Source organism: Tachypleus tridentatus, chromosome 10, assembly GCF_004210375.1.
Source record: "Tachypleus tridentatus isolate NWPU-2018 chromosome 10, ASM421037v1, whole genome shotgun sequence".
Lineage (NCBI taxonomy): Eukaryota > Metazoa > Arthropoda > Merostomata > Xiphosura > Limulidae > Tachypleus > Tachypleus tridentatus.
The window spans coordinates 2,199,543-2,226,231 of NC_134834.1; the positions used below are offsets into that span (position 1 = coordinate 2,199,543).

Genomic DNA, 26,689 nt, shown 5'->3' on the forward strand with positions numbered 1-26,689 from the left:
TTCGACCACCGGTACGTTTACATTAGTAAAATTCAAGGTTCGATTCCCATCAATGAATAGAATGGACGATTCCATTGTGGAACTTTGTACCTCAGAACGGCTGGTATGGGTATTAACACTTTTATTGATTGTTGTTTTCTGCTTATCAGTAACAGTGTTATTTTTGTTGTTGTTGTTTTCTGCTTATCAGTAACAGTGTTATTTTTGTTGTTGTTGTTTTCTGCTTATCAGTAACAGTGTTAATATCTATACCAGCCGTTCTAAGGTTTATTTTTATTTCAAGTGGGTTTCTCGTCGTCAAGAACTGTGGAACTTTGCGTTACACAAATAAACAAAGATCATAAAACATTTGGTCGTAGTTTTACCTTTTAAAGTCTTCTTAACTATATAGAATATTTTGACGCGTGACAACTATACGTAAGACATATATAAACGTGTGACAACTACAGATATAGACACATATATAAATGTGTAACAATTATAGATATAAACGTGTGAAAACTATAGCCGTCTAGCAATTATATGAAGAGATGTGTAACAAATATAGATAGACGTGTAACAACTACAGGTACAGACGTGTAACAACTATAGCTATAAACGTATACAGACATGTAAGAACTATAGATATAAACGTATACAGACGTGTAACAACTACAGGTATAGACGTATACAGACGTGTAACAACTACAGGTATAGACGTATACAGACGTGTAAAAACTATAGATATAAACGTATACAGACGTGTAAGAACTATAGCTATAAACGTATACAGACATGTAAGAACTATAGATATAAACGTATACAGACGTGTAAGAACTATAGATATAAACGTATACAGACGTGTAAGAACTATAGATATAAACGTATACAGACGTATAACAGTTATAGGTATAGACGTATATAGACATGTAACAACTACAGGTATAGACGTGTGACAATTATAGGTATAGACGTATATAGACGTGCAACAACTACAAGTACAGACATGCAACAACTATAGGTATGGACCTATATAGACGTGTAACAACCACTGGTATAGATGTCTAGCAACTAGCAATAGACGTGTGACAACTATAAACGTAGACGTGTAACAACTACAGGAATACACCTATATAGACGTGTAACAACTACAGGAATACACCTATATAGACGTGCAACAACCATTGGTTTCGATGTCTAGCAACTAGCAATAGACGTGTGACAACTATAAACGTAGACGTGTAACAACTACAGGAATACACCTATATAGACGTGTAACAACTACAGGAATACACCTATATAGACGTGTAACAACTATTGGTATGGACCTATACAGACATGTAACAACTGTCGGTATAGACGTGTGGCAATGATAGGTATAGACGTATATAGACATGTAACAACTACAGGTATAGACTATATAGACGTGTAACAATTACAGGTATAGACTATGTAGATATGTAACAACTACAGGTATAGACTATATAGACGTGTAACAACTACAGGTATAGACTATATAGACGTGTAACAACTACAGGAATAGACTATATAGACGTGTAACAACTACAGGTATAGACTATATAGACGTGTAACAACTACAGGAATAGACTATATAGACGTGTAACAACTACAGGTATAGACTATATAGACATGTAACAACTACAGGTATAGACTATATAGACATGTAACAACTACAGGTATAGACTATATAGACGTGTAACAACTGTCGGTATAGACGTGTGGCAATGATAGGTATAGACGTATATAGACGTGTAACAACTACAGGTATAGACTATATAGACGTGTAACAACTACAGGAATAGACTATATAGACGTGTAACAACTACAGGTATAGACTATATAGACATGTAACAACTACAGGAATAGACTATATAGACATGTAACAACTACAGGTATAGACTATATAGACGTGTAACAACTACAGGAATAGACTATATAGACGTGTAACAACTACAGGTATAGACTATATAGACATGTAACAACTACAGGAATAGACTATATAGACACGTAACAACTATAGGTATAGACTATATAAACGTGTAAAAACTACAGGTATAGACTATATAGACATGTAACAACTGCAGGTATAGACTATATAGACGTGTAACGACTACAGGAATAGACTATATAGACGTGTAACAACTACAGGTATAGACTATATAGACATGTAACAACTACAGGTATAGACTATATAGACGTGTAACAACTACAGGAATAGACTATATAGATATGTAACAACTACAGGTATAGACTATATAGACGTGTAACAACTACAGGAATAGACTATATAGACGTGTAACAACTACAGGTATAGACTATATAGACATGTAACAACTACAGGAATAGACTATATAGACATGTAACAACTATAGGTATAGACTATATAAACGTGTAAAAACTACAGGTATAGACTATATAGACATGTAACAACTGCAGGTATAGACTATATAGACGTGTAACGACTACAGGAATAGACTATATAGACGTGTAACAACTACAGGTATAGACTATATAGACATGTAACAACTACAGGTATAGACTATATAGACGTGTAACAACTACAGGAATAGACTATATAGACATGTAACAACTACAGGTATAGACTATATAGACATGTAACAACTACAGGTATAGACTATATAGACGTGTAACAATTACAGGTATAGACTATATAGATATGTAACAACTACAGGTATAGACTATATAGACGTGTAACAACTACAGGTATAGACTATATAGACGTGTAACAACTACAGGAATAGACTATATAGACGTGTAACAACTACAGGTATAGACTATATAGACGTGTAACAACTACAGGTATAGACTATATAGATATGTAACAACTACAGGAATAGACTATATAGACATGTAACAACTGCAGGTATAGACTATATAGACGTGTAACGACTACAGGAATAGACTATATAGACGTGTAACAACTACAGGTATAGACTATATAGACGTGTAACAACTACAGAAATAGACTATATAAACGTGTAAAAACTACAGGTATAGACTATATAGACATGTAACAACTGCAGGTATAGACTATATAGACGTGTAACGACTACAGGAATAGACTATATAGACGTGTAACAACTACAGGTATAGACTATATAGACATGTAACAACTACAGGTATAGACTATATAGACGTGTAACAACTACAGGAATAGACTATATAGACGTGTAACAACTACAGGTATAGACTATATAGACATGTAACAACTACAGGAATAGACTATATAGACATGTAACAACTATAGGTATAGACTATATAAACGTGTAAAAACTACAGGTATAGACTATATAGACATGTAACAACTGCAGGTATAGACTATATAGACGTGTAACGACTACAGGAATAGTCTATATAGACGTGTAACAACTACAGGTATAGACTATATAGACATGTAACAACTACAGGTATAGACTATATAGACGTGTTAGAACTACAGGAATAGACTATATAGACATGTAACAACTACAGGTATAGACTATATAGACATGTAACAACTACAGGTATAGACTATATAGACGTGTAACAACTGTCGGTATAGACGTGTGGCAATGATAGGTATAGACGTATATAGACGTGTAACAACTACAGGTATAGACTATATAGACGTGTAACAACTACAGGAATAGATTATATAGACGTGTAACAACTACAGGTATAGACTATATAGACATGTAACAACTACAGGAATAGACTATATAGACATGTAACAACTATAGGTATAGACTATATAAACGTGTAACAACTACAGGTATAGACTATATAGATATGTAACAACTGCAGGTATAGACTATATAGACATGTAACAACTACAGGTATAGACTATATAGACGTGTAACGACTACAGGAATAGACTATATAGACGTGTAACAACTACAGGTATAGACTATATAGACGTGTAACAACTACAGGAATAGACTATATAGACATGTAACAACTACAGGTATAGACTATATAGACATGTAACAACTACAGGTATAGACTATATAGACATGTAACAACTACAGGTATAGACTATATAGACGTGTAACAATTACAGGTATAGACTATATAGAGTTGTAACAACTACAGGTATGGACTATATCGACATGTAACAATTACAGGTATAGACTATATAGACATGTAACAACTAAAGGTATAGATCATATAGACATGTAACAACTACAGGTATGGACTATATAGACATGTAACAACTACAGGTATAGACTATATAGACGTGTAACAACTACAGGTATAGACTATATAGACGTGTAACAACTACAGGTATATATGTGACATATATACATATTAACGTATAGCACAACCCAGTAATGTAAGTTTTTTGACAAACGCTAGCTGTCGCCACTGTGTCTGACGAGCTTTTCACACATTCTTAGTAAATTTTTGTAAAGTCATATCTCATTATTTCTTTAACTTGAATTTTACTAACACTAGTTATAAAAATGTTCAATAACAATATTCATTTATATCTGTACAATAATAGGAATATTTATGTGTTTATATCCAGGGGTGTAGATGTTTTACACCGGATGGGGAGGATGATTTTTGAAACCATTTATGTGGACTGTTCAATTTGCAAATTGGTAATCTCTGATTACGTGAACCTGAAAGCTGTAAACATGCAGTCACAGAGTAATCTTGTTGCTACGATACTTGGATGTATACTTAGGTATACTTAGATCGAAAAGCTTAGAAGCACGCTTATATTAAAGATGTACATTTCAGCTACGGATAAAGCCTACATCTAGGCCTAATTATGTAATTCTATTGGTAAGAACACGAGAATCACACGAACAAACACACAACTTGTAGGCCTGTAAAACAATTCAACAGACCAAACTGTAGGGGGGGATGTATACCCTCCATCCCCCTCAGGGTCAACGACCCTGTTTATATCACGTTTCTGTAATAATTATTTTGGTTTGTTAACTTACTGTTTAGATTTAAATAAATCCAAAGTCTCCTGTTATTGGTGGAACGTGGTGAAGTATTATTGGAATTATCCAATAAAATCTAGTTAAGGTCGATCATTCTCAACTGTTTGACGTAAATAATAATAAAAAAATGAATGTTTCCAATTTGAAGAATATACCAAATTAGGGATATTAATTACATGATTATTTATATTTCTGGACTACTTAAGAAGATTTCCTGAAACAACAGTTATTAACGACATCGAACAAATATAAATACTAACTTTGGTATTTATTAAAAATCGTTTCTGTCATATTCATAGTCCCTAGAGGGCGATACTGTAATTAGTGGATATCACTATTCGGCTGCTTCTAATGAAGGTTATTTTCAGTAAGGACGCCTGTAGAATTGAATTGCTTTCTCCCCAGAAACAGGTTTAGGAGATTCAATGAAACACACACACAGTCTCAAGTACTTGGATAAGTACGTTACCCTTAAAATATACATGAAGCCACGTTATAATTCATGGCAGACGGGTAACCAATTTAATTATTTTTGAACGCAAGTTTTGATTAATAGCTAAACATTTGTATTCGCCTCGGAAGATGACAGAAGGCTTTGTTGTGGTTTTTTCTAGGATTAAGTACCCTTTCAAGACAAAAACAGCAACAAAACAACTGATTAATTATTCATCAATGTCTGAGCATATAAGACTCGTGAACGTAATGATCCACAATTCTTTATTGACCATTGACGTTTTAAGTGACACAGAAGGTCACCGCTCTTCTCAACAAGCATAAAACAATGATAGAGGGCGCTGAGGTGTACAGTCATTCATCGATAAAATACGTAATAACCAGATAAATGATACTTATCGCCTGTCTTTTATAGTAATCAGTAATAATACCATCTACACAGTAACAACACAGGTGTTTTATAGTAATCAGTAATAATAACATCTACACAGTAACAACACAGGTGTTTTATAGTAATCAGTAATAATAACATCTACACAGTAACAACACACGTGTTTTATACTAATCAGTAAAAATAACATCTACACAGTAACAACACACGTGTTTTATAGTAATCAGTAATAATAACATCTACACAGTAACAACACACGTGTTTTATAGTAATCAGTAATAATAACATCTACACAGTAACAACACACGTGTTTTATAGTAATCAGTAATAATAACATCTACACAGTAACAACACACGTGATTTAGAGTAATCAGTAATAATAACATCTACACAGTAACAACACACGTGTTTTATACTAATCAGTAATAATAACATCTACACAGTAACAACACACGTGTTTTATACTAATCAGTAATAATAACATCTTTACAGTAACAACACACGTGTTTTATAGTAATCAGTAATAATAACATCTACACAGTAACAACACACGTGTTTTATAGTATACAGTAAAAATAACATCTACACAGTAACAACACACGTGTTTTATAGTAATCAGTAATAATAACATCTACACAGTAACAACACACGTGTTTTATAGGAATCAGTAATAATAACATCTACACAGTAACAACACAGGTGTTTTATACTAATCAGTAATAATAACATCTACACAGTAACAACACACGTGTTTTATAGTAATCAGTAATAATAACATCTACACAGTAAAAACACACGTGTTTTAGAGTAATCAGTAATAATAACATCTACACAGTAACAACACACGTGTTTTATACTAATCAGTAATAATAACATCTTTACAGTAACAACACACGTGTTTTATAGTAATCAGTAATAATAACATCTACACAGTAACAACACACGTGTTTTATAGTATACAGTAATAATAACATCTACACAGTAACAACACACGTGTTTTATAGTATACAGTAATAATAACATCTACACAGTAACAACACACGTGTTTTATAGTAATCAGTAATAATAACATCTACACAGTAACAACACACGTGTTTTATAGTGATCAGTAATAATAACATCTACACAGTAACAACACACGTGTTTTATAGTAATCAGTAATAATAACATCTACACAGTAACAACACACGTGTTTTATAGTAATCAGTAATAATAACATCTACACAGTAACAACACACGTGTTTTATACTAATCAGTAATAATAACATCTACACAGTAACAACACACGTGTTTTATAGTAATCAGTAATAATAACATCTACACAGTAACAACACACGTGTTTTATAATAATCAGTAATAATAACATCCACACAGTAACAACACACGTGTTTTATAGTAATCAGTAATAATAACATCTACACAGTAACAACACACGTGTTTTATAGAATCAGTAATAATAACATCTACACAGTAACAACACACGTGTTTTATAGTAATCAGTAATAATAACATCTACACAGTAACAACACATGTGTTTTATACTAATCAGTAATAATAACATCTACACAGTAACAACACACGTGTTTTATAGTAATCAGTAACAATAACATCTACACAGTAACAACACATGTGTTTTATAGTAATCGGTAATAATAACATCTACACAGTAACAACACAAGTGTGTTATAGTAATCAGTAACAATAACACCTACACAGTAACAACACATGTGTTTTATAGTAATCAGTAATAATAACATCTACACAGTAACAACACACGTGTTTTATAGTAATCAGTAATAATAACATCTACACAGTAACAACACATGTGTTTTATAGTAATCGGTAATAATAACATCTACACAGTAACAACACAAGTGTGTTATAGTAATCAGTAACAATAACATCTACACAGTAACAACACATGTGTTTTATAGTAATCGGTAAAAATAACATCTACACAGTAACAACACACGTGTTTTATAGTAATCAGTAATAATAACATCTACACAGTAACAACACACGTGTTTTATAGTAATCAGTAATAATAACATCTACACAGTAACAACACATGTGTTTTATAGTAATCAGTAATAATAACATCTACACAGTAACAACACATGTGTTTTATAGTAATCGGTAATAATAACATCTACACAGTAACAACACAAGTGTGTTATAGTAATCAGTAACAATAACACCTACACAGTAACAATACATGTGTTTTATAGTAATCGGTAATAATAACATCTACACAGTAACAACACACGTGTTTTATAGTAATCAGTAATAATAACATCTACACCATAACAACACGTGTTTTATAGTAATCAGTGATAATAACATCTACACAGTAACAACACACGTGTTTTATAGTAATCAGTAATAATAACATCTACACAGTAACAACACATGTGTTTTATAGTAATCGGTAATAAAAACATCTACACAGTAACAACACACGTGTTATATAGTAATCAGTAATAATAACATCTACACCGTAACAGCACACGTGTTTTATACTAGTCAGTGATAATAACATCTACACAGTAACAACACACGTGTTTTATAGTAATCAGTAACAACACAGGTGTTTTATAGTAATCAGTAACAATAACCTCTACACAGTAACAACACACGTGTTTTATAGTAATCAGTAATAATAACATCTACACAGTAACATCACACGTGTTTTATAGCAATCAGTAAAAATAACCTGAATATCCTTTTATCTAACAATATAAGTATCGTTGTTATTTAACTATATAAGTATCCTTGTTATCTAACTATATAAGTATCCTTGTTATTTGATTATATATGTATCTAACTATATAGGTATCGTTGTTATCTGACTATAGAAATATCCTTGTTATCTGACTATGTAAGTGTCTTAATTTTCTAACTATATAAGTATTCTTGTTATCTAACTATATAAGTATCCTTGTTATCTAACTATATAAATATTCTTGTTATCTGACTATATAAGTATCCTTGTTATCTAACTATATAAGTATTCTTGTTATCTAACTATATAAGTATCCTTGTTATCTAACTATATAAGTATTCTTGTTATCTAACTATATAAGTATCCTTGTTATCTAACTATATAAGTATTCTTGTTATCTAACTATATAAGTATCCTTGTTATCTAACTATATAAGTATTCTTGTTATCTGACCATATAAGTATCCTTGTTATCTAACTATATAAGTATCCTTGTTATCTAACTATATAAGTATTCTTGTTATCTAACTATATAAGTATCCTTGTTATCTAACTATATAAGTATTCTTGTTATCTGACCATATAAGTATTCTTGTTATCTAACTATATAAGTATCTTTGTTATCTAACTATATAAGTATCTTTGTTATCTGACTATATAAGTATTCTTGTTATCTAACGATATAAGTATCCTTGTTATCTAACTATATAAGTATTCTTGTTATCTGACTATATAAGTATCTTAATTTTCTAACTATATAAGTATCCTTGTTATTTATCTATGTAAGTGTGCTTGTTATCCAACTATATAAATATCGTTGTTATTTAACTATATAGGTATCCTTGTTATCTGACTATATAAGTATCCTTGTTTTCTAATTATTTAAATATCCTTGTTGTCTAACTATTATCAGTATCCTTGTTATCTATCTATATAAGTATTCTTGTTATCTAACTATATAAATATCCTTGTTATCTGACTATGTAAGTGTCCTTGTTATCCAAGTATATAAGTATCCTTGTTATCCAACTATATAAGTATCCTTGTTATCTGACTATATAAGTATCTTAATTATCTAATTATTATCAGTATCTTTGTTATCTATCTATGTAAGTATTCTTGTTATCTAACTATATAAATATCCTTGTAATCTGAGTATGTAAGTGTCCTTGTTATCCAATTATATAAGTATCCTTGTTATCCAACTATATAAGTATCCTTGTTATCTGACTATATAAGTATCTTAATTATCTAATTATTATCAGTATCCTTGTTATCTATCTATGTAAGTGTGCTTGTTATCTAACTATATAAGTATCCTTGTGATCTAACTATATAAGCATCCTTGTGATCTAACTATATAAGTATCCTTGTTATCTAACTATATAAATATTCTTGTTATCTGACTATATAAGTATCCTTGTTATCTAACTATATAAGTATTCTTGTTATCTAACTATATAAGTATCCTTGTTATCTAACTATATAAGTATTCTTGTTATCTGACCATATAAGTATTCTTGTTATCTAACTATATAAGTATCTTTGTTATCTGACTATATAAGTATTCTTGTTATCTAACGATATAAGTATTATTGTTATCTAACTATATAAGTATTCTTGTTGTCTGACTATATAAGTATCCTTGTTTTCTAATTATTTAAATATCCTTGTTATCCAACTATATAAGTATCCTTGTTATCTATCTATATAAGTATTCTTGTTATCTAACTATATAAATATCCTTGTTATCTGACTATGTAAGTGTCCTTGTTATCCAAGTATATAAGTATCCTTGTTATCCAACTATATAAGTATCCTTGTTATCCAACTATATAAGTATCCTTGTTATCTGACTATATAAGTATCTTAATTATCTAATTATTATCAGTATCTTTGTTATCTATCTATGTAAGTATTCTTGTTATCTAACTATATAAATATCCTTGTAATCTGAGTATGTAAGTGTCCTTGTTATCCAATTATATAAGTATCCTTGTTATCCAACTATATAAGTATCCTTGTTATCTGACTATATAAGTATCTTAATTATCTAATTATTATCAGTATCCTTGTTATCTATCTATGTAAGTGTGCTTGTTATCTAACTATATAAGTATCCTTGTGATCTAACTATATAAGTATCCTTGTGATCTAACTATATAAGCATCCTTGTGATCTAACTATATAAGTATCCTTGTTATCTAACTATATAAATATTCTTGTTATCTGACTATATAAGTATCCTTGTTATCTAACTATATAAGTATTCTTGTTATCTAACTATATAAGTATCCTTGTTATCTAACTATATAAGTATTCTTGTTATCTGACCATATAAGTATTCTTGTTATCTAAATATATAAGTATCTTTGTTATCTGACTATATAAGTATTCTTGTTATCTAACGATATAAGTATTATTGTTATCTAACTATATAAGTATTCTTGTTATCTGACTATATAAGTATCTTAATTTTCTAACTATATAAGTATCCTTGTTATCTATCTATGTAAGTGTGCTTGTTATCCAACTATATAAGTATCGTTGTTATTTAACTATATAGGTATCCTTGTTATCTGACTATATAAGTATCCTTGTTTTCTAATTATTTAAATATCTTTGTTATCCAACTATATAAGTATCCTTGTTATCTGACTATATAAGTATCCTTGTTATCTAACTATATAAGTATTCTTGTTATCTAACTATATAAGTATCCTTGTTATCTAACTATATAAGTATTCTTGTTATCTGACCATATAAGTATTCTTGTTATCTAACTATATAAGTATTCTTGTTATCTAACTATATAAGTATTCTTGTTATCTGACCATATAAGTATTCTTGTTATCTAACCATATAAGTATTCTTGTTATCTGACCATATAAGTATTCTTGTTATCTAAGTATATAAGTATTCTTGTTATCTGACCATATCAGTATTCTTGTTATCTAACTATATAAGTATCCTTGTTATCTAACTATATAAGTATCGTTGTTATCTGACTATATAAGTATCCTTGTTATCTAACTATATAAGTATCCTTGTTATCTAACGAAATAAGTATCCTTGTTATCTAACTATATAAGTATTCTTGTTATCTGACTATATAAGTATCTTAATTTTCTAACTATATAAGTATCCTTGTTATCTATCTATGTAAGTGTGCTTGTTATCTAACTATATAAGTATCCTTGTGATCTAACTATATAAGCATCCTTGTGATCTAACTATATAAGTATCCTTGTTATCTAACTATATAAATATTCTTGTTATCTGACTATATAAGTATCCTTGTTATCTAACTATATAAGTATTCTTGTTATCTAACTATATAAGTATCCTTGTTATCTAACTATATAAGTATTCTTGTTATCTGACCATATAAGTATTCTTGTTATCTAACTATATAAGTATCCTTGTTATCCAACTATATAAGTATTCTTGTTATCTGACTATATAAGTATCTTAATTTTCTAACTATATAAGTATCCTTGTTATTTATCTATGTAAGTGTGCTTGTTATCCAACTATATAAGTATCGTTGTTATTTAACTATATAGGTATCCTTGTTATCTGACTATATAAGTATCCTTGTTTTCTAATTATTTAAATATCCTTGTTGTCTAACTATTATCAGTATCCTTGTTATGTATCTATATAAGTATTCTTGTTATCTAACTATATAAATATCCTTGTTATCTATCTATGTAAGTGTGCTTGTTATCTAACTATATAAGTATCCTTGTGATCTAACTATATAAGCATCCTTGTGATCTAACTATATAAGTATCCTTGTTATCTAACTATATAAATATTCTTGTTATCTGACCATATAAGTATCCTTGTTATCTAACTATATAAGTATTCTTGTTATCTAACTATATAAGTATCCTTGTTATCTAACTATATAAGTATTCTTGTTATCTGACCATATAAGTATTCTTGTTATCTAAATATATAAGTATCTTTGTTATCTGACTATATAAGTATTCTTGTTATCTAACGATATAAGTATTATTGTTATCTAACTATATAAGTATTCTTGTTATCTGACTATATAAGTATCTTAATTTTCTAACTATATAAGTATCCTTGTTATCTATCTATGTGAGTGTGCTTGTTATCCAACTATATAAGTATCGTTGTTATTTAACTATATAGGTATCCTTGTTATCTGACTATATAAGTATCCTTGTTTTCTAATTATTTAAATATCCTTGTTATCCAACTATATAAGTATCCTTGTTATCTGACTATATAAGTATCCTTGTTATCTAACTATATAAGTATTCTTGTTATCTAACTATATAAGTATCCTTGTTATCTAACTATATAAGTATTCTTGTTATCTGACCATATAAGTATTCTTGTTATCTAACTATATAAGTATTCTTGTTATCTAACTATATAAGTATTCTTGTTATCTGACCATATAAGTATTCTTGTTATCTAACCATATAAGTATTCTTGTTATCTGACCATATAAGTATTCTTGTTATCTAAGTATATAAGTATTCTTGTTATCTGACCATATAAGTATTCTTGTTATCTAACTATATAAGTATCCTTGTTATCTAACTATATAAGTATCCTTGTTATCTGACTATATAAGTATCCTTGTTATCTAACTATATAAGTATCCTTGTTATCTAACGATATAAGTATCCTTGTTATCTAACTATATAAGTATTCTTGTTATCTGACTATATAAGTATCGTTGTTATTTAACTACATAGGTATCCTTGTTATCTGACTATATAAGTATCCTTGTTTTCTAAATATTTAAATATCCTTGTTGTCTAACTATTATCAGTATCCTTGTTATCTATCTATATAAGTATTCTTGTTATCTAACTATATAAATATCCTTGTTATCTGACTATGTAAGTGTCCTTGTTATCCAATTATATAAGTATCCTTGTTATCCAACTATATAAGTATCCTTGTTATCTGACTATATAAGTATCTTAATTATCTAATTATTATCAGTATCCTTGTTATCTATCTATGTAAGTGTGCTTGTTATCTGACTATATAAGTATTCTTGTTATCTAACGATATAAGTATTATTGTTATCTAACTATATAAGTATTCTTGTTATCTGACTATATAAGTATCCTTGTTTTCTAATTATTTAAATATCCTTGTTATCCAACTATATAAGTATCCTTGTTATCTATCTATATAAGTATTCTTGTTATCTAACTATATAAATATCCTTGTTATCTGACTATGTAAGTGTCCTTGTTATCCAAGTATATAAGTATCCTTGTTATCCAACTATATAAGTATCCTTGTTATCTGACTATATAAGTATTTTAATTATCTAATTATTATCAGTATCTTTGTTATCTATCTATGTAAGTATTCTTGTTATCTAACTATATAAATATCCTTGTAATCTGAGTATGTAAGTGTCCTTGTTATCCAATTATATAAGTATCCTTGTTATCCAACTATATAAGTATCCTTGTTATCTGACTATATAAGTATCCTTGTTATCTGACTATATAAGTATCTTAATTATCTAATTATTATCAGTATCCTTGTTATCTATCTATGTAAGTGTGCTTGTTATCTAACTATATAAGTATCCTTGTGATCTAACTATATAAGCATCCTTGTGATCTAACTATATAAGTATCCTTGTTATCTAACTATATAAATATTCTTGTTATCTGACTATATAAGTATCCTTGTTATCTAACTATATAAGTATTCTTGTTATCTAACTATATAAGTATCCTTGTTATCTAACTATATAAGTATTCTTGTTATCTGACCATATAAGTATTCTTGTTATCTAACTATATAAGTATCTTTGTTATCCAACTATATAAGTATTCTTGTTATCTGACTATATAAGTATCTTAATTTTCTAACTATATAAGTATCCTTGTTATTTATCTATGTAAGTGTGCTTGTTATCCAACTATATAAGTATCGTTGTTATTTAACTATATAGGTATCCTTGTTATCTGACTATATAAGTATCCTTGTTTTCTAATTATTTAAATATCCTTGTTGTCTAACTATTATCAGTATCCTTGTTATGTATCTATATAAGTATTCTTGTTATCTAACTATATAAATATCCTTGTTATCTGACTATGTAAGTGTCCTTGTTATCCAAGTGTATAAGTATCCTTGTTATCCAACTATATAAGTATCCTTGTTATCTGACTATATAAGTATCTTAATTATCTAATTATTATCAGTATCTTTGTTATCTATCTATGTAAGTGTGCTTGTTATCTAACTATATAAGTATCCTTGTGATCTAACTATATAAGCATCCTTGTGATCTAACTATATAAGTATCCTTGTTATCTAACTATATAAATATTCTTGTTATCTGACCATATAAGTATCCTTGTTATCTAACTATATAAGTATTCTTGTTATCTAACTATATAAGTATCCTTGTTATCTAACTATATAAGTATTCTTGTTATCTGACTATATAAGTATTCTTGTTATCTGACCATATAAGTATTCTTGTTATCTAACCATATAAGTATTCTTGTTATCTGACCATATAAGTATTCTTGTTATCTAAGTATATAAGTATTCTTGTTATCTGACCATATAAGTATTCTTGTTATCTAACTATATAAGTATCCTTGTTATCTAACTATATAAGTATCCTTGTTATCTGACTATATAAGTATCCTTGTTATCTAACTATATAAGTATCCTTGTTATCTAACGATATAAGTATCCTTGTTATCTAACTATATAAGTATTCTTGTTATCTGACTATATAAGTATCTTAATTTTCTAACTATATAAGTATCCTTGTTATCTATCTATGTAAGTGTGCTTGTTATCCAACTATATAAGTATCGTTGTTATTTAACTACATAGGTATCCTTGTTATCTGACTATATAAGTATCCTTGTTTTCTAAATATTTAAATATCCTTGTTGTCTAACTATTATCAGTATCCTTGTTATCTATCTATATAAGTATTCTTGTTATCTAACTATATAAATATCCTTGTTATCTGACTATGTAAGTGTCCTTGTTATCCAATTATATAAGTATCCTTGTTATCCAACTATATAAGTATCCTTGTTATCTGACTATATAAGTATCTTAATTATCTAATTATTATCAGTATCCTTGTTATCTATCTATGTAAGTGTGCTTGTTATCTGACTATATAAGTATTCTTGTTATCTAACGATATAAGTATTATTGTTATCTAACTATATAAGTATTCTTGTTATCTGACTATATAAGTATCCTTGTTTTCTAATTATTTAAATATCCTTGTTATCCAACTATATAAGTATCCTTGTTATCTATCTATATAAGTATTCTTGTTATCTAACTATATAAATATCCTTGTTATCTGACTATGTAAGTGTCCTTGTTATCCAAGTATATAAGTATCCTTGTTATCCAACTATATAAGTATCCTTGTTATCCAACTATATAAGTATCCTTGTTATCTGACTATATAAGTATTTTAATTATCTAATTATTATCAGTATCTTTGTTATCTATCTATGTAAGTATTCTTGTTATCTAACCATATAAATATCCTTGTAATCTGAGTATGTAAGTGTCCTTGTTATCCAATTATATAAGTATCCTTGTTATCCAACTATATAAGTATCCTTGTTATCTGACTATATAAGTATCCTTGTTATCTGACTATATAAGTATCTTAATTATCTAATTATTATCAGTATCCTTGTTATCTATCTATGTAAGTGTGCTTGTTATCTAACTATATAAGTATCCTTGTGATCTAACTATATAAGCATCCTTGTGATCTAACTATATAAGTATCCTTGTTATCTAACTATATAAATATTCTTGTTATCTGACTATATAAGTATCCTTGTTATCTAACTATATAAGTATTCTTGTTATCTAACTATATAAGTATCCTTGTTATCTAACTATATAAGTATTCTTGTTATCTGACCATATAAGTATTCTTGTTATCTAACTATATAAGTATCTTTGTTATCCAACTATATAAGTATTCTTGTTATCTGACTATATAAGTATCTTAATTTTCTAACTATATAAGTATCCTTGTTATTTATCTATGTAAGTGTGCTTGTTATCCAACTATATAAGTATCGTTGTTATTTAACTATATAGGTATCCTTGTTATCTGACTATATAAGTATCCTTGTTTTCTAATTATTTAAATATCCTTGTTGTCTAACTATTATCAGTATCCTTGTTATGTATCTATATAAGTATTCTTGTTATCTAACTATATAAATACCCTTGTTATCTGACTATGTAAGTGTCCTTGTTATCCAAGTGTATAAGTATCCTTGTTATCCAACTATATAAGTATCCTTGTTATCTGACTATATAAGTATCTTAATTATCTAATTATTATCAGTATCTTTGTTATCTATCTATGTAAGTGTGCTTGTTATCTAACTATATAAGTATCCTTGTGATCTAACTATATAAGCATCCTTGTGATCTAACTATATAAGTATCCTTGTTATCTAACTATATAAATATTCTTGTTATCTGACCATATAAGTATTCTTGTTATCTAACTATATAAGTATTCTTGTTATCTGACTATATAAGTATCTTAATTTTCTAACTATATAAGTATCCTTGTTATTTATCTATGTAAGTGTGCTTGTTATCCAACTATATAAGTATCGTTGTTATTTAACTATATAGGTATCCTTGTTATCTGACTATATAAGTATCCTTGTTTTCTAATTATTTAAATATCCTTGTTATCCAACTATATAAGTATCCTTGTTATCTGACTATATAAGTATCCTTGTTATCTAACTATATAAGTATTCTTGTTATCTAACTATATAAGTATCCTTGTTATCTAACTATATAAGTATTCTTGTTATCTGACCATATAAGTATTCTTGTTATCTAACTATATAAGTATTCTTGTTATCTAACTATATAAGTATCTTAATTTTCTAACTATATAAGTATCCTTGTTATCTATCTATGTAAGTGTGCTTGTTATCCAACTATATAAGTATCGTTGTTATTTAACTACATAGGTATCCTTGTTATCTGACTATATAAGTATCCTTGTTTTCTAATTATTTAAATATCCTTGTTGTCTAACTATTATCAGTATCCTTGTTATCTATCTATATAAGTATTCTTGTTATCTAACTATATAAGTATCCTTGTGATCTAACTATATAAGTATCCTTGTTATCTAACTATATAAATATTCTTGTTATCTGACTATATAAGTATCCTTGTTATCTAACTATATAAGTATTCTTGTTATCTAACTATATAAGTATCCTTGTTATCTAACTATATAAGTATTCTTGTTATCTGACCATATAAGTATTCTTGTTATCTAACTATATAAGTATCTTTGTTATCCAACTATATACGTATTCTTGTTATCTGACTATATAAGTATCTTAATTTTCTAACTATATAAGTATCCTTGTTATTTATCTATGTAAGTGTGCTTGTTATCCAACTATATAAGTATCGTTGCTATTTAACTATATAGGTATCCTTGTTATCTGACTATATAAGTATCCTTGTTTTCTAATTATTTAAATATCCTTGTTGTTTAACTATTATCAGTATCCTTGTTATGTATCTATATAAGTATTCTTGTTATCTAACTATATAAATATCCTTGTTATCTGACTATGTAAGTGTCCTTGTTATCCAAGTGTATAAGTATCTTTGTTATCTATCTATGTAAGTGTGCTTGTTATCTAACTATATAAGTATCCTTGTGATCTAACTATATAAGCATCCCTGTGATCTAACTATATAAGTATCCTTGTTATCTAACTATATAAATATTCTTGTTATCTGACCATATAAGTATCCTTGTTATCTAACTATATAAGTATTCTTGTTATCTAACTATATAAGTATCCTTGTTATCTAACTATATAAGTATTCTTGATATCTGACCATATAAGTATTCTTGTTATCTAAATATATAAGTATCTTTGTTATCTGACTATATAAGTATTCTTGTTATCTAACGATATAAGTATTATTGTTATCTAACTATATAAGTATTCTTGTTATCTGACTATATAAGTATCTTAATTTTCTAACTATATAAGTATCCTTGTTATCTATCTATGTAAGTGTGCTTGTTATCCAACTATATAAGTATCGTTGTTATTTAACTATATAGGTATCCTTGTTATCTGACTATATAAGTATCCTTGTTTTCTAATTATTTAAATATCCTTGTTATCCAACTATATAAGTATCCTTGTTATCTGACTATATAAGTATCCTTGTTATCTAACTATATAAGTATTCTTGTTATCTAACTATATAAGTATCCTTGTTATCTAACTATATAAGTATTCTTGTTATCTGACCATATAAGTATTCTTGTTATCTAACTATATAAGTATTCTTGTTATCTAACTATATAAGTATTCTTGTTATCTGACCATATAAGTATTCTTGTTATCTAACCATATAAGTATTCTTGTTATCTGACCATATAAGTATTCTTGTTATCTAAGTATATAAGTATTCTTGTTATCTGACCATATAAGTATTCTTGTTATCTAACTATATAAGTATCCTTGTTATCTAACTATATAAGTATCCTTGTTATCTGACTATATAAGTATCCTTGTTATCTAACTATATAAGTATCCTTGTTATCTAACGATATAAGTATCCTTGTTATCTAACTATATAAGTATCCTTGTTATCTAACGATATAAGTATCCTTGTTATCTAACTATATAAGTATTCTTGTTATCCAACTATATAAGTATCGTTGTTATTTAACTACATAGGTATCCTTGTTATCTGAGTATATAAGTATCCTTGTTTTCTAACTATATAAGTATTCTTGTTATCTAACTATATAAGTATCCTTGTTATCTAACTATATAAGTATTCTTGTTATCTGACCATATAAGTATTCTTGTTATCTAACTATATAAGTATTCTTGTTATCTAACTATATAAGTATCTTAATTTTCTAACTATATAAGTATCCTTGTTATCTATCTATGTAAGTGTGCTTGTTATCCAACTATATAAGTATCGTTGTTATTTAACTACATAGGTATCCTTGTTATCTGACTATATAAGTATCCTTGTTTTCTAATTATTTAAATATCCTTGTTGTCTAACTATTATCAGTATCCTTGTTATCTATCTATATAAGTATTCTTGTTATCTAACTATATAAGTATCCTTGTGATCTAACTATATAAGTATCCTTGTTATCTAACTATATAAATATTCTTGTTATCTGACTATATAAGTATCCTTGTTATCTAACTATATATATAAGTATTCTTGTTATCTAACTATATAAGTATCCTTGTTATCTAACTATATAAGTATTCTTGTTATCTGACCATATAAGTATTCTTGTTATCTAACTATATAAGTATCTTTGTTATCCAACTATATAAGTATTCTTGTTATCTGACTATATAAGTATCTTAATTTTCTAACTATATAAGTATCCTTGTTATTTATCTATGTAAGTGTGCTTCTTATCCAACTATATAAGTATCGTTGTTATTTAACTATATAGGTATCCTTGTTATCTGACTATATAAGTATCCTTGTTTTCTAATTATTTAAATATCCTTGTTGTCTAACTATTATCAGTATCCTTGTTATGTATCTATATAAGTATTCTTGTTATCTAACTATATAAATATCCTTGTTATCTGACTATGTAAGTGTCCTTGTTATCCAAGTGTATAAGTATCTTTGTTATCTATCTATGTAAGTGTGCTTGTTATCTAACTATATAAGTATCCTTGTGATCTAACTATATAAGCATCCTTGTGATCTAACTATATAAGTATCCTTGTTATCTAACTATATAAATATTCTTGTTATCTGACCATATAAGTATCCTTGTTATCTAACTATATAAGTATTCTTGTTATCTAACTATATAAGTATCCTTGTTATCTAACTATATAAGTATTCTTGTTATCTGACCATATAAGTATTCTTGTTATCTAAATATATAAGTATCTTTGTTATCTGACTATATAAGTATTCTTGTTATCTAACGATATAAGTATTATTGTTATCTAACTATATAAGTATTCTTGTTATCTGACTATATAAGTATCTTAATTTTCTAACTATATAAGTATCCTTGTTATCTATCTATGTAAGTGTGCTTGTTATCCAACTATATAAGTATCGTTGTTATTTAACTATATAGGTATCCTTGTTATCTGACTATATAAGTATCCTTGTTTTCTAATTATTTAAATATCCTTGTTATCCAACTATATAAGTATCCTTGTTATCTGACTATATAAGTATCCTTGTTATCTAACTATATAAGTATTCTTGTTATCTAACTATATAAGTATCCTTGTTATCTAACTATATAAGTATTCTTGTTATCTGACCATATAAGTATTCTTGTTATCTAACTATATAAGTATTCTTGTTATCTAACTATATAAGTATTCTTGTTATCTGACCATATAAGTATTCTTGTTATCTAACCATATAAGTATTCTTGTTATCTGACCATATAAGTATTCTTGTTATCTAAGTATATAAGTATTCTTGTTATCTGACCATATAAGTATTCTTGTTATCTAACTATATAAGTATCCTTGTTATCTAACTATATAAGTATCCTTGTTATCTGACTATATAAGTATCCTTGTTATCTAACTATATAAGTATCCTTGTTATCTAACGATATAAGTATCCTTGTTATCTAACTATATAAGTATCCTTGTTATCTAACGATATAAGTATCCTTGTTATCTAACTATATAAGTATTCTTGTTATCCAACTATATAAGTATCGTTGTTATTTAACTACATAGGTATCCTTGTTATCTGACTATATAAGTATCCTTGTTTTCTAATTATTTAAATATCCTTGTTGTCTATCTATTATCAGTATCCTTGTTATCTATCTATATAAGTATTCTTGTTATCTAACTATATAAATATCCTTGTTATCTGACTATGTAAGTGTCCTTGTTATCCAAGTATATAAGTATCCTTGTTATCCAACTATATAAGTATCCTTGTTATCTGACTATATAAGTATCTTAATTATTTAATTATTATCAGTATCTTTGTTATCTATCTATGTAAGTATTCTTGTTATCTAACTATATAAATATCCTTGTAATCTGAGTATGTAAGTGTCCTTGTTATCCAATTATATAAGTATCCTTGTTATCCAACTATATAAGTATCCTTGTTATCTGACTATATAAGTATCTTAATTATCTAATTATTATCAGTATCCTTGTTATCTATCTATGTAAGTATTCTTGTTATCTAACTATATAAGTATCCTTGTTATCTAACTATATAAGTATCCTTGTTATCTGACTATATAAGTATCCTTGTTATCTAACTATATAAGTATCCTTGTTATCTAACGATATAAGTATCCTTGTTATCTAACTATATAAGTATTCTTGTTATCTGACTATATAAGTATCTTAATTTTCTAACTATATAAGTATCCTTGTTATCTATCTATGTAAGTGTGCTTGTTATCCAACTATATAAGTATCGTTGTTATTTAACTACATAGGTATCCTTGTTATCTGACTATATAAGTATCTTAATTTTCTAACTATATAAGTATCCTTGTTATCTATCTATGTAAGTGTGCTTGTTATCCAACTATATAAGTATCGTTGTTATTTAACTACATAGGTATCCTTGTTATCTGACTATATAAGTATCCTTGTTTTCTAATTATTTAAATATCCTTGTTGTCTAACTATTATCAGTATCCTTGTTATCTAACTATGTAAGTATTCTTGTTATCTAACTATATAAATATCCTTGTTATCTGACTATGTAAGTGTCCTTGTTATCCAATTATATAAGTATCCTTGTTATCCAACTATATAAGTATCCTTGTTATCTGACTATATAAGTATCTTAATTATCTAATTATTATCAGTATCCTTGTTATCTATCTATGTAAGTGTGCTTGTTATCCAACTATATAAGTATCGTTGTTATTTAATTACATAGGTATCCTTGTGATCTAACTATATAAGTATCCTTGTTATCTAACTATATAAATATTCTTGTTATCTGACCATATAAGTATCCTTGTTATCTATCTATGTAAGTGTGCTTGTTATCTAACTATATAAGTATCCTTGTTATCTAACTATATAAGTATTCTTGTTATCTGACCATATAAATATTCTTGTTATCTGACCATATAAGTATCCTTGTTATCTATCTATGTAAGTGTGCTTGTTATCTAACTATATAAGTATCCTTGTTATCTAACTATATAAGTATTCTTGTTATCTAACAATATAAGTATCCTTGTTATCTAACTATATAAGTATCCTTGTTATCTAACTATATAATTATCCTTGTGATCTAACTATATAAGCATCCTTGTGATCTAACGATATAAGTATCCTTGTTATCTAACTACATAAGTATTCTTGTTATCTGACTATATATGTATCTTTGTGATCTAACTATATAAGTATCCTTGTTATCTGACTATATAAGTATCCTTGTGATCTAACTATATAAGTATTCTTGTTATCTAACTATATAAGTATTCTTGTTATCTGACCATATAAGTATTCTTGTTATCTAACTATATAAGTAGTCTTGTTATCTAACTATATAAGTATTCTTGTTATCTGACCATATAAGTATTCTTGTTATCTAACTATATAAGTATTCTTGTTATCTAACTATATAAGTATTCTTGTTATCTAACTATATAAGTATTCTTGTTATCTGACCATATAAGTATTCTTGTTATCTAACTATATAAGTATCCTTGTTATCTGACTATATATGTATTCTTGTTATCTAACTATATAAGTATTCTTGTTATCTAACTATATAAGTATTCTTGTTATCTAACTATATAAGTATCCTTGTTATCTGACTATATAAGTATCCTTGTTATCTGACTATATAAGTATCCTTGTTATCTGACTATATAAGTATTCTTGTTATCTAACTATATAAGTATTCTTGTTATCTAACTATATAAGTATTCTTGTTGTCTGACCATATAAGTATTCTTGTTATCTAACTATATAAGTATCCTTGTTATCTGACTATATATGTATTCTTGTTATCTAACTATATAAGTATTCTTGTTATCTAACTATATAAGTATTCTTGTTATCTAACTATATAAGTATCCTTGTTATCTGACTATATAAGTATCCTTGTTATCTGACTATATAAGTATCCTTGTTATCTGACTATATAAGTATCCTTGTTATCTGACTATATAAGTATCCTTGTTATCTGACTATATATGTATGTTTTGATGGTGATAGAATTTAGCTACAATTGTATTTCAGGATGTCTGATTATTGGTTAATTGTTTTTAACCACAACAACATCCTAGTTTGAGATGAAATTAAAATGATTAGAGTTTGTAAGTACTGTAGTTTTATGTTGGAACACCAGGATCGCTGATGTGTCCTAATTGTCTCTGTAAATATTAATTTCTGAAGATGGTGATAGTTTGATTGCTTTTCCAAGGCTGTAAATGTTCTGCAGTATAAAGACATTTTGTGTCTTGGGGACAGAGCGACGAGTTCCACATTTTTAACACCCCCAACCCCACGACGTCTCCGCTCTTAGCAGGCAGGACTCATTCACTATCAAGTCACGTGGTGTATTTATTACGTTGTCCAATCACAAACGTTCTCTTGAGAAAGAGGCTTCTCTGACAGATGAGGAAAGACGCATTGATAATTTCGTAACCCAGCGCTGATAGCGACCAGTTCATTGATATAATATCGTTCGGTGGAAGGTTATCGGACTGTCTCAATAACATATTGAATTTTCTGAGAGACAACGATCGAATATCGCCATCCGCTCATTTTCCTTGCGACAGCGATTGACCTACTTACACATACGCTGACCACCTCATTTTGCGGGTGTACCTCTCGGCCTTGAGCAAGCAATGCATAGGACCTGCTGCTCTGCGCTCGTGTCTCAAGACGACCAGATTGTTCCTGACTGTTCGCTGCCAACGAAAGTGGAAAATATAGAACCTCTTGGCGAAGTCTGGCGAGCCCAACAGGTAGGTGGGACAGACTTGTGGTTTCGCTGGAAGTATTTATTTAAACAACTCATTTCTGCGATAGTTGTGTTTTTGGTACTGCAGTGGTGGTTCATTTCTGTTCCCAGGTTTGGAAAATGTGGCTCTGTTTAATTGTAGGTGGTATAAACAGTAAATCACCAGCAATTACATGACCAGAATGTGTCGTAGCATAAACGTCTAAACATGACATTAATACCTTGAGGCTGTCTCTTCTAGGCTGTACAGAATACAGGAATGTGTCTCTTCTAGGCTGCGCAGGATGCATGAATGTGTCTTTTCTACGCTGTACATGAATCGTGGATATTCATGGTCTAAGCGGTATATAAACACCTGGACACATAGAACCTATGAATTTTTGGACTTGTTCTTGAGATGAACCCAACACTTAGCTACTCTCATGGTGTAGGCTTAGCGTGTTAACATGTTTCTTCATGTTTTAATATTTATTGCTTTTTTTAGCTTAAAAAGTTTAACGGTTAACAGTTTTCTAACCCTCACAGGTCTACAACAGTAGAAAAGTTTTAAGGTATTTAATGCTAAAATTTCGGGTTCGATCCCTATGGTAGGCTTAGTGAAGCTACTCCATTGTGCAGCTTCATACTTAAAGACGAAATACGAAAGAATACCCTAAGGGAAACTTGGGAACTACAGCGAATACATAATTAATTCAAATGACAAGTGAACGTTTAGTTTTTCCATTTTAAATATAATAACAAAGCTTGACTTTTATGAAATATTGTCTGTCCATGTACAGTTACAGCTCGAGAGACCCGGGGTTTAAACCCGGCCGTGAGTTTTTCGTTCCTTTTACAAAATTATTACTTCAGAAACTCATTCGTGAAGTTAGATATAAAGTATAAGAATTTAAATTACTTATGATGAGAAAGAATCTATCTAAACATTACAGTGGCAACCATTTATACTGAGGTAGAAGTTTACCAAAACAAATATTTATACTGAGGTAGAAGTTTACCAATACAACCATTTATACTGAGGTAGAAGTTTACCAAAACAACCATTTATACTGAGGTAGAAGTTTACCAAAACAACCATTTATACTGAGGGAGAAGTTTACTAAAACAACCATTCATACTGAGGTAGAAGTTTACCAAAACAACCATTTATATTGAGGTAGAAGTTTACCAAAACAACCATTTATACCGAGGTAGAAGTTTACCAAAACAACCATTTATACCGAGGTAGAAGTTTACCAATACAACCATTAAAACTGAGGTAGAAGTTTACCAAAACAACCATTTATACTGAGGTAGAAGTTTACTAAAACAACCATTTATACTGAGGTAGAAGTTTACCAAAACAACCATTTATACTGAGGTAGAAGTTTACCAAAACAACCATTCATACTGAGGTAGAAGTTTACCAAAACAACCATTTATATTGAGGTAGAAGTTTACCAAAACAACCATTTATACCGAGGTAGAAGTTTACCAAAACAACCATTTATACCGAGGTAGAAGTTTACCAATACAACCATTAAAACTGAGGTAGAAGTTTACCAAAACAACCATTTATACTGAGGTAGAAGTTTACCAAAACAACCATTTATACCGAGGTAGAAGTTTACCAATACAACCATTTATACCGAGGTAGAAGTTTACCAATACAACCATTTATACTGAGGTAGAAGTTTACCAAAACAACCATTTATACTGAGGTAGAAGTTTACCAAAACAACCATTTATACTGAGGTAGAAGTTTACCAAAACAACTATTTATACTGAGGTAGAAGTTTACCAAAACAACCATTTATACTGAGGGAGAAGTTTACTAAAACAACCATTCATACTGAGGTAGAAGTTTACCAAAACAACCATTTATATTGAGGTAGAAGTTTACCAAAACAACCATTTATACCGAGGTAGAAGTTTACCAAAACAACCATTTATACCGAGGTAGAAGTTTACCAATACAACCATTAAAACTGAGGTAGAAGTTTACCAAAACAACCATTTATACTGAGGTAGAAGTTTACTAAAACAACCATTTATACTGAGGTAGAAGTTTACCAAAACAACCATTTATACTGAGGTAGAAGTTTACCAAAACAACCATTCATACTGAGGTAGAAGTTTACCAAAACAA

The 26,689-nt window shown here is 28.3% G+C and overlaps 1 protein-coding gene across 2 annotated transcripts in view; it reads left to right on the forward strand.

Moving 5' to 3' along the window:
• Positions 1 to 26,689, forward strand: part of LOC143228628 (uncharacterized) — a 142,564-nt gene that overhangs the window by 3,829 nt on the left and 112,046 nt on the right. Inside the window, exon 1 of one of the 2 annotated variants that reach the window (XM_076459856.1) lies at positions 24,220 to 24,565. The exons of the other annotated variant lie outside the window; for it this stretch is intronic. Within the exon in view, the coding sequence (XP_076315971.1) occupies positions 24,446 to 24,565 (120 nt within the window). The 5' untranslated portion in view covers positions 24,220 to 24,445. Of the gene's footprint in view, positions 1 to 24,219; positions 24,566 to 26,689 lie in introns of those variants that run through there. 2 annotated transcript variants of the gene reach the window in all.